The sequence below is a fragment of the Thunnus thynnus genome, chromosome 6 (genome assembly GCF_963924715.1).
Source record: "Thunnus thynnus chromosome 6, fThuThy2.1, whole genome shotgun sequence".
NCBI classification, from domain to species: Eukaryota; Metazoa; Chordata; class Actinopteri; order Scombriformes; family Scombridae; genus Thunnus; species Thunnus thynnus.
Window position 1 is genome coordinate 484,643 of NC_089522.1, and position 10,803 is coordinate 495,445.

Consider the following 10,803-nt stretch of genomic DNA (forward strand, 5'->3'; position numbering starts at 1 on the left):
TTATTTAGAAATGAACTGAAATGCGCAAAACCCTGAAATATATCACAAAACAATACATAGAAATAAATCAATGAGAGCTGTGATTAGTGTACAAGGTCAAAACTGTGATATTCATTCTTTATTAGCCTGAAAGTGCAGAGAGTTGTGTTGTTGCATTCATTCATTCTTTGTTCCAAGTTTTGCCTGATGCCAGTGTTTTATTTCTCTACATAACTTTTCTTCTGTGCCAGTAGTTGCAGTAGTCCGGAGTCAGGGTCCAGCTGGATCAGACACGTTTAATAAAGTCCCTGTTCTGGCTTCGCAGTCCGGATCAGCTGTGGGTCCAGGTGGAGGCTGGATGTGGACTCTCGGATGTGTTGTGGGCTGTACCTGGACTGGTGAGTCTCGGCTTCCTGTGTGAATAGTAAATGCAAACCACGTGGTGTGAAAGCAGACTGCAGCTTCTTTTGTTCAAATCAATCAAACCGGAGACGGACGGAGAGCTGCTGAATCAGGAAATCCCGGTACATGATTTATTGTAAGCTTTATGAAATTACAAGTAACCTCATCCGAAATCAGAGAGGCTGAGAGTACTTTAAACCTAATATGCGTCCAATCAAGAAAATGTTGACAAAGTTTTAGTTGTAGCATCGTTTGATGTAGTAACGTTATAGGCTCTATATTTAGAGCGGCTGTTAGCTTAACGTATAGTAGCAAGGTAACGTTAGCTTAATCAAGTCCGCTTTTTTGTCTCATACACGCTTATTCAGTCTGAGGTCTTTGCTGTTTACGATCACCTTGCTCGTACTTTGCTTTGCTGGTTTGTGAAGCGGCTAACTATATAAGTTCATATGTTGCGCGTTAGCACGTCAGCTAGCTGGCTACCCAACCATTATGTGAACAAAGAGCGACAGTGGTCGGCTGCTTAGCCTAATGAAGCTAGCAGCTAGCCTCGACACGGACACCGGTTGTCCGGTACATGTTTTAGTTTGCTGCTTGTTTTTATTTAGTTCATTTAGTTTTACTATTCATTCATTACTCAGACATTGAAGAGAGTTATTTGAGGAAATGAGCCAACATTTAAATTGTAAAGGCTGGTAGTTGACAATAGAGGTAACCTGTGTAGTAAACTTAGTTCCGTTAACATTACCACTCACTCACCAGCAGGTAGCGGTTTGAGAGCCTGTTTAAAGTCTGTATTGTTCACTTGTTGAAGTTAATTTACCGCAAAGCAGAAGCATCAGAGCTATTGTCTTCATGATGCTCTAACAGCCTGCTCATGAGTTGATCTGTGTGTTTCTGGCATATTTTATATAGCTGTTAGTTTTAATGTGCCTGTTTCATTTGTCTTTGTGCTTTTCTACAAACATGAATGATCCTGTGAATCATTCAGTTTTACTAAAGTAGTCTTGAATGTTTTAATGTGATATGTAATATCTCCCACTTGCTTTGTTCTTAATATTTGTCTTTGCTGTGGCTCAATATCCCTGCAGATTGTTACGTTTCATTGTTTATTTGAAGATTTTAGCTCAAGTTCAGCCACTGAACTACAGATTGTTGCTCTCTGTATTTACTGATCATCGTCTTCTCACAAACAGCTTCTGATTGAAAAATGCCACGTAAGAAGGTGACAGATGTGTCGGGGAACGGTGGGATGAAAAAGAAGAGGGCCAGTGGTAAAAGGAAAGAGAGGGACTTCAGTAGCGATGATGAGTTTGACTACGAGCAGGAGAACAATAAGAAGCCTGGAAAACCTGCCGCCAAGTCTGGTCTGCAGCCCATCACCGTGGCAGACGACGTCAAAGAGAAAATAGTGAGTTTGATGTCTTAACACGGACCATTCTGATATTTTATTAATGTCAATATTTTTTTTTTTTTTTACATCAGACTACAATGTATACGCTTTTTTATGTCATTGACTTTGTGTCCTTTCCACAGAAACTTGAGTGCCCAAAGGTGAAAGGTCAACTGCTCATCTTTGGAGCCACTAACTGGGATTTGATTGGAAGAAAGGAGGTGCCCAAACAACAAGGTAGAATATTTAAATATCACAGATACCTGAGGCTGATAACTCCATTTTTAAACAATCATTAATATCATCATAGTAAAGTAACTTATTCCTGTTAGCAGTTCAGATCAGCAGGCGTTGGCCTGGTGCAGCCATGTGAAGTCTAATCAGTGACAGACATTAGCTTATTCTCCTGATTAAAATATTGAAATGATGAAAGAAACAGGTGTACTTTCCAAAATGTTGAACTACTCCTTTAATTAAACTTGCTGATGAACCTTGTTAGCTTGTTTAGACTCTCCGCTCCTTCCTGAAAACAAGTCTTCACAGATGTATCACAGTCGCCGCCGTCTGGGATCCCTCAGTTCTGATTTAGAGATTCTTACATTGATGCTGAATAGTTCAAGAGGGACTGTGATTCAACTAGTAATCGATTACTTTTGATCTCAATCTTCACTGTGTCTTAAAGCAGTGCAGTGAACACAGACCTCCTGTAGTGATACGTAGTGATCGGGCTTTGACGTGATGTATTGGTCCTTCTCTATTGAACAGTCAGACAGAATCAATAAAGGACTGATCAGGTGCTCCAGTGTGTCTGACTGAGGATGTCAACATGTTAGATGTACATGTGTCTTTGTTTGGGATGCACGGGCCACACATGTTCAAGCCAGTGAGATCCCATTAATTGATTGTGACAGTAATGTCTATTCATGTGTATGCATGTTGTGTGCTGCTCCCCCCTGCAGTGGGCCCTCTGATGCCTGGGGCAGGCTGCCGACTGCCTTGTTCCATCCTTGCCTCCCTACTCTGGTACACACTGATAAATCTGCTTTGTTGAGACTGGATGGGGGTTGGGGGTGTCGGCAGGAGCAGCTGCATAGACAAAGACCATCTCTAGATGGGCGATATGCTGCGCCTGCCAGAGCACCAACAACACGTTGAAATCATTCCTTTGTTAGGCTCTTGATTATATAAAGCTTTAGTGGAGTATTTTTAGAAATCGGTGTACAAGTATAGAAGCAGTTAGTCTGGAATTGAAAGTGGCGTCTTCTGGTAAACTTCCTGTTAATCTCAGTGATGTCGATTTATTTAATTAACTGACAGATTTAACAATCACACACTCCTGATAGTATTATCAAGATAACGAGTGCAGTTCAGCTTTGTGATCTCCTAACCAGAAATATAAACATAGTTTCTATTAAAAAAATATACCATTTTCATTTAAAGGCAGGTTTTATTCTATATTTTTCTTATAAATCACATGAAAAGATCAAAACAAATGTTAGTTTGTGTCCCAGTACTGTCTGTGGCACTGGTTCCACTGGTTCCACTGGTTCCTGCTGAAGACTTCAATCTTGAACAACTCAAAAATAAATAGTTTCATTTTTTAAAAAGGCTCAGTAATTTCCTTTTTATAAAAAAAAAAAAAAAAAAAAAAGGGACTATTTTCAGGGGTGGATTAATCCGCATTTCTGGCAGCAGGACAGTGTATGTGGGAGTGTTTCTGTGACACAGAGGAGGGAGACATATCAGGCTGTAAGAGTTAGTAAGTTCTCAAAATATTCAAAGTAACAACAGCAGACAGGAGAATGATCCCAATCCTGAACTCACTGTGTTGAAGGGGGGAGTGTTTGGTTGAAGGGGGGACATACGTCAGCCTGAAGCCTGGAGGGTGGGGTGGGGGGCGGGCAACATGTTCCATGTGGATCTATTTCCCTTTTGATTTTGGAGATAATACAGTAATAAAATCTATTGATACATTTATATATGGAAGTTGATCAAACATTTCTATCAGTGTCAATTCACACAGAATAATGAAATGAACGTTTTTAGACTGTAGATCATAGAGAAAAACCTCGGTGGCTGTGGTTTGGGTTTTATTAGGACGCAGTATTTAGTAAATTGTTCATGTTATTCTCCACCCACTCATAATAAGACAGTCAAAGTAACATGAATCAGGTCTTGACGTCTGATGCACATATGAAATGTTTCATTATGTGTGTGTGTGTTTCCAGCGGCTTTCCGCAACCTGGGCCAGAATCTGTGGGGTCCTCACCGCTACGGGTGTCTGAATGATGTCCAGGTCAGCTGTGTGATGGCGGGCCCCTGTGCTGCACACAGTCTCCTCCTGACCACTGAGGGAAAGCTGTGGAGCTGGGGTAAGTTACACTCACAGCCCTGATTGACAGCAAGTGGATTTGTATGCAGGTTTTTGTCAGTGTTTGAGTCCAGAGTGCAAGGAGTGGTCCATCAATGAGCTCTTTGTTTCTGGCGTCCTCAGGTCGTAATGACAAAGGTCAGCTGGGTCATGGTGACACCAAGCGCCTGGAGGCTCCCAAGTTAATCGAGGGCCTGGCAGATCATGTGATTGTTGCTGCAGCCTGCGGACGCAATCACACCCTGGCACTCACAGGTAGACTGCACCATCATACGTGCTTATCATGGGGGGGGGGGGGTCACTGAATGAATGGTAGTGTGATTGTATTGGTTACCAAAGTCACAGAATGATGTTTGTTGCTGTCACATTCTTCCTCAGAGGACGGCACCGCGTACTCTTTTGGTGAGAACAAGCTGGGTCAGCTCGGCCAAGGCAACCAGACTGATGCGGTCCTCAGCCCAGCACCAGTAAGCCATCACTGTCACACCTGCTACACACTGAAACCAGGGGACATACTGTCACTCATCATCCATATGTCTGCTTGCTAGATCTTGTTACGTTGGCAAAGGTCCAGTTGATCCAACCCAAACACATTATTACATCAATAAATATCCGTGAGTGGATGTTGCATCATTTCATATTAGCCAGCAGATGTCTTAATCTTCCAACGTGTTCTCCATCATAACTCGCGTTAGCATGTAAACATTGGCCACATCTTGGTCAATATGGTGGCTGTGCTCTGATTGACACCTCACTTGACCCAATAGGAGCCTCCATGTCTTGTCCATAACCTACAATAACCAACGAGAGTCTCCATTGAAATGGCCTTTTTTTTAGAAGATGCCTAGACATACTCTTAGAGAAACATGTAAAATATTCATCTGTGTGGTTTTGTCATTACATTTAAACTTGGACTGGTAAGGCTCCATGCTGTGGTCCGGTTGAGTTTTCCAGCTATAAGTCATCTGCAGGCATCTGTTAGCAAAAACATGTTCAGATTATGTTCAGACTTGTATGACTCAATGCCAGTAAGACTTAAAGTGATTCTGACTGTTGGGGATAAAGCCTCAGTGTTTCCTTTCAGAAGAGACTAAAGCCATGCATTTACTCCTGATGATAATGTAGATGTTTACTATCCAGTTAGATGATGATAGTGTAGATGTTTACTATCCAGTTAGATAATGATAATGCAGATGTTTACTATCCAGTTAGATGATGATGATAATGTAGATGTTTACTATCCAGTTAGATGATGATAGTGTAGATGTTTACTATCCAGTTAGATAATGATGATAATGTAGATGTTTACTATCCAGTTAGATGATGATAATGTAGATGTTTAGAGGTGAACAGAACCACATTCCTGCACATGCGCAGTGGTGTCTGCTGCACTACTACTACTACTACTACTACTACTACTACACTTATGACTGGTTTTACTGGAGTCGTCAGTAACCACCGTCTTCAAGGACAAAGGAAAATGTGACCCAGTGCAGCGCTGTGGCGCACTGATGTGTTTAATAGTTTAAAGACAACATCAGAGGTCTACGGCACAGAGGAATGATATATATATATATATATATATATATATATACACTTGTTAGTAGAATGAGTTCATTGAATTTTTCCTCTTTCTTTCTCTCATTGTAATCGAGGGCTTCACCCTCAATGATTTCTGAGTTTAAATAAAGACAAATGTTGTTGGTTTGGATCCAAACATGAGATTGTTGACAATAAGACAAACATAGAAAATCAGCAGTCCTTATCCTTCAGATGATATGAACAGATGGCAGTATATATATATATATATAATGTTAACTACCAACCTATTTCATTTTTATTTATTTGACTTTTGTTTTTCTAGTTTAGTGCTGCAGTGTTAAACTGATCCTCTGCCTGTATGTTGGTGTTAATGTTGGTGGATTCATACATTTTTAAACAGTTTATTTCTGTACCTGCTGCTGATTCACTAATTATGATCCACTGACCTTGTGCCACTGTAATTTAGCATCACTTCATGTTGGTGTGCAGTATATAAACATTAGTGGTAACAGTACAGACGGGCTGATTCACATAGACAGTTGTGATGACAACCAGTGACTGTAACTCCAGTCAAAGCTCTTCTTTCCTCCAGAGAAACAGATGAAAGAGAACACAGAAAGTAGTTTGAAAACACACACACAACCTCTCAGAGGCGTCATAGTAAACATGTTGGTGTTCCTCCTCTGTTCCTCTAGATCTCCTACAACGGCCAGCCGCTGGTGAAGGTGGCCTGTGGTGCAGAGTTCAGCATGGTGGTGGACTGCAAAGGAAACCTCTACTCCTTTGGCTGCCCAGAGTACGGACAGCTGGGTACGTTCCCCACATGCACATCTGTTGTTTTAATGTGTCTGTTTTGTTAAAAGTCTGCTGATCAGTGGGACAGATGGGAGAATGCTTGTATTGGTTTGTTAATAATACTGCGTATAGCTGAAGGAGGCCAATGTTTGTGCTCTCACCTTCCTCATGGCAGGTCACAACAGTGATGGGAAGTTCATAGCTCGTGCTCAGCGCATCGAGTTTGACTGTGAGCTCATTCCTCGAAGGGTCGCCATCTTCATCGAGAAGTCCAAGGACGGACAGGTCATGCCTGTGCCCAACGTGGTGGTGCGAGATGTGGCCTGCGGGGCGAACCACACGGTGAGAAGACACTTCTATCCAACTTTGTCCACAGACAGTGAAGGCACCACGCTGTTATCCTCAATACTGAGCATTAAAACTAGTGTGTGTGTGTTTGCAGTTGGTGCTGGACTCTCAGAAGCGGGTCTTCAGCTGGGGTTTCGGTGGGTACGGACGTCTGGGACACACGGAGCAGAAAGACGAGATGGTTCCCCGCCTGGTCAAACTGTTTGACTTCCCTGGACGTGGTGCCAGTCAGATCTATACAGGCTACCAGTGTTCCTTCGCTGTCAGCGAGATGGGTAAGAGCCCTGATGATTACAGACAAATAATATTCATACTACAAGTAATGTGTACAGTAGATGTCTGACCAGCGTTGTATTCACAGGGGGTCTGTTCTTCTGGGGGGTGACAAACACATCCAGAGAATCAACCATGTACCCCAAAGCTGTGCAGGATCTGTGTGGCTGGAAGATCCGCAGTCTGGCATGTGGGTGAGTGACATGAACTGGTTGGTTTATCATTTGTGTGGTTGACATTTTACTCCTCATGTCCACTGGAGACGTTTGAGAAGCGGAGCGTCTCTCCTTCAGCAAACACTTCTATTATATAGTTCAGAGCTGTTAGAATCTGAGTGTATTTATCTTTAAGGACACTTCAGTTCAGTCAGGCTGTATGCAGCAGCTCACCACCAGATCAACACACAGATCACAACGCTGAAAACATTCACAGGCTGTTAGCTTAAAAGCTAAATGTGTCATTGGTCATAAATAAAGAACTATAATAACTAAGTTAAACCATCTAACAAACTGAGATCTTAAGGTTCACACACACATGGATTCACCAACAAGACACTGGGCCTCATGCAAGAACATTGTCTTAATTTTATCCTAAAACACTTTTCTGAGGTTTGCTTGTACGATCGATCCGAGTCAGATTCAACAAACTCTCTGGTCCTGAATCTCTGGTTCCAGCCTGATGAATAACACCTGTTCATCAGTAGATGCACATTAGTGAGATGTGATCACTAGTATGATCCACATGTCCATATAAGGCTCCATGTTCTGCTCTGTTTGTGGGCGAGTTTCATTCACTAAAATGTTACCGAAGTGTAAAAACACTGCAGAGCTTCAAGTCGTCAGCAGACAGAAACAACAGATTGATGAGTGTCAGTAGCAGGAAACACTAAACAATTATTAAATATGAATCCAGCTGCTGATGATATGTCATCAGAGCGGCTGAGAGAGCAAAACACTCCGTGACTAATATGAGAGGAGGTCATGTGACCGTCATGGAGATATTAGAGGAGAGTATTATGGTCTGCAGGAGGTGATGCTGATGCTGGAACTACTGAAACGTAGAAGCTGCTTCACCAAAATATACCAATAAACATCTACAAAACCTTTCAGTAAAGTGGCAGCCAGTCATTTACTTATATATTTAATTTTTGTTAATTTCTGTGTCATATTTAAACTCCACATTGATTCAGATTAGGACATTATAATATATATATTTCTCCCAGTGAAGAAGGCCAGAGATGATCTATTCATGACTGGTAAAGTTCGTTCATTCCTGAGAGAAAACTGCTGAAAGCCACATATCTGTCAGTCTGATGCTTCTTGCACGAGGCTCAGTGTGAACAGAGCAGCTCACCAGCTGACATCCATGAGCTGATTGTGCCCTCTGCTGTACAAAGTGTGTATTAGTTGAGGGAAAGCGTTAGTACCACTGATAATAGATCAAAAACAACATGAGACCACGTACTGCAGCTGGTCATGTGTCTGTATTGTGATGTTTCATATGATGTGCAGCACTTTGACTGTGTGTGTTTGTGTTGAACAGGAAGAGCAGCATAATTATCGCTGCAGATGAGAGCACCATCAGCTGGGGCCCCTCGCCCACATTCGGAGAGCTGGTAAGACCTGAAGCCTCGGCACATGTGACACACTGAGGTCTGAAGCAGTCGCTGTCACCCTCCTCTAACAGGATACCATATGTACTGTACAGTGGAGGAAGACGGTGGTGGTGTTAACGGGAAGCTGTTGGATGTTTCAGCGTAGCCTGGTCTCTCTGACCGTGTGGTTCTGTAGAAAACTGTTCAGATATGAAATACTGCTGGATTATTGTCTGTGTTGATGGTCTGTGGCTCAGCGCTGATTCTCATGTGTTCTTCAGGGATACGGAGACAACAAACCCAAATCCTCCACCACCGCTCAGGAGGTCAAGACCTTGGATGGCATCTACATTGAGCACGTAAGTGGACATAAATCTGATCGGTCATAAAGCTGCTTGAATTCAGTAGATTTACATGCATTTACAGTAAGCAGAGAACATATGAACATGCACTGTAGTATATACATGCAGCTGATCACACATCTAGAAGAGGATGTGTGTATCTGCCGTTCTAACTGTGATTACTGAGCGTGGTGTGTCTGTTCTTGCAGGTGGTGATGGGCTACGCTCACTCTCTGATCATTGCCAGACAGGACACTGAGCAGGAACAGGAGAAACTGAAAAAGCTGCCTGAGTACAACCCCCGAACAATCTGATTGGGCCTCCAACAGCAACACCTCAACCTTTTTCACTTGAGCAGAGACCAGCGACGCGAAGCAGGAACACCTGGCCGGGTGGTGCACTAGTGGGATGGTTGAGTTCAGGGGGGAGGCACTCACAAGTCTGCAGGAAATCCACACATCTCAACTACCAGCAAACTAGTTCTCCACCAATTTGGACTCTGAAATCAGACAAACTGGGACTGGAGACGGACAGATCCTCTGGATGGTCCCGCTCTCTCAGTGAACGGTCAAGTTATCTTCACTCCTCACCTCAAGTGAACCTGCAACAGTTTGCTTCAAGCACTTCACACCTAGCAGAGTTGTGCTTCCCAAAAACCCTTTTCCATTTTGTAATACAGCCAAACGTTCATGTCTTCATTTCTCTTGTTCTGTTGTTTCTTCGTCTCAGTATTTGAAATGATAGAGTTGTTTGTCACATTTACGGGTGCTACAGCAGAACCCTCAGTCTTTTCCTACTGAGGGCTTTTCAAAGACCAACACTCCATACCTGTGCCTTTTTCTACGTGTATGTTCAGGATATGGAAGTTTTGTTTGTGTTGTTCCAGACGGTCAGCTGATCAGTCTGATTTCACGTATGTGGCGGTGCGAGCAGGTATGTGTGCAGCTGCCACAGAATACAATCAGGATTTGGAACATGATGTTCTGAGTTTGTGCACTCCACTCGATGTTACATTCCTTTTGTTCTCTTCTTCCTCAGTGTTTGCATCAAAGATGCACACCTCAGTCCTTCCCAGACCACAGTGTCTGCTAGCTCTAATCTTTGCTAATATGAATTAACTATTCCAGCGCTCAAAGCGGTTTCACATGCAGGTCAGAACTTTCAGAACCAATAATGCACTGTCTGGAAACGGTTCAATGCTGGAGAAGGCTTGTCCGAGTTTTAAAAACAGCAGAGGTGTTTTCCTCCTACCTGTACTGCATTCTTTTTTATGGAAATTTCTCTGGGTTACATTGTTTTTTCATTGAAATGGTTAATAAAGATTCATGTAAATTGATTTGTTGCTGTTTGTGTTGTATTTATGTCAGAAAAACACTTTTAGCAGCCAGCTGTCATATCTGAGCGTATACATGATGTAGAGAGAGCAGGTGTAGGGAGGCCTGTGTCGGACTGGAATGGTGTCACGGCATCTTCTCTAACTCTGGATCACCTGGTAAAATACACACAGTATGTATTTATCCATCAATCAATCAATAATCAATAATCAGTATCAGCACATAGATGGTGTCTGTCAGATACAAGTAAACATTTGACCTTGTTTCATTGATGAAATCTCTACTGTGTATCTGTCATATCCCATCTAATCACGCTGCAGTGTGTTGATGTTCACTGACAGCCCAGTCACCTGTCAACCAATCACCATGGAGACAGTAACATGTCATCCATAGCAGCGGGGTAAACCTGCCGCTCCTCTCGGCTCAGTAGT

General features: G+C 42.6%; 1 protein-coding gene across 4 annotated transcripts; it reads left to right on the plus strand.

Annotated features, from left to right (window-relative positions):
* Positions 1-244: 244 nt before the first annotated feature.
* rcc2 (regulator of chromosome condensation 2) lies at positions 245-10,374 on the plus strand. 4 transcript variants are annotated; one of them, XM_067591172.1, is made up of 13 exons: positions 245-377; positions 1,578-1,792; positions 1,918-2,011; positions 4,003-4,146; positions 4,269-4,400; positions 4,524-4,612; positions 6,383-6,497; positions 6,658-6,824; positions 6,925-7,105; positions 7,192-7,297; positions 8,646-8,718; positions 8,979-9,056; positions 9,248-10,374. In XM_067591172.1, exons 2-13 carry the CDS (start codon positions 1,592-1,594, stop codon positions 9,350-9,352), a joined length of 1,485 nt encoding a protein of 494 aa, XP_067447273.1. In that variant the 5' UTR covers positions 245-377; positions 1,578-1,591; the 3' UTR covers positions 9,353-10,374. The 4 variants fall into 4 exon arrangements, with proteins under 4 accessions (XP_067447273.1, XP_067447271.1, XP_067447272.1 ...); XM_067591170.1 differs by lacking the exon at positions 245-377 and adding an exon at positions 385-503; XM_067591171.1 differs by lacking the exon at positions 245-377 and adding an exon at positions 405-517.
* Positions 10,375-10,803: the final 429 nt, after the last annotated feature.

Coding starts and splice junctions, on each gene's coding strand:
- rcc2 (XM_067591172.1), top strand. CDS start 1,592: ATGCCACGTAAGAAGGTGACAGATGTGTCGGGGAACGGTGGGATGAAA. Junction 7,106..7,191: donor CTTCGCTGTCAGCGAGATGG/GTAAGAGCCCTG, acceptor TTGTATTCACAG/GGGGTCTGTTCTTCTGGGGG. Junction 7,298..8,645: donor ATCCGCAGTCTGGCATGTGG/GTGAGTGACATG, acceptor TGTGTTGAACAG/GAAGAGCAGCATAATTATCG.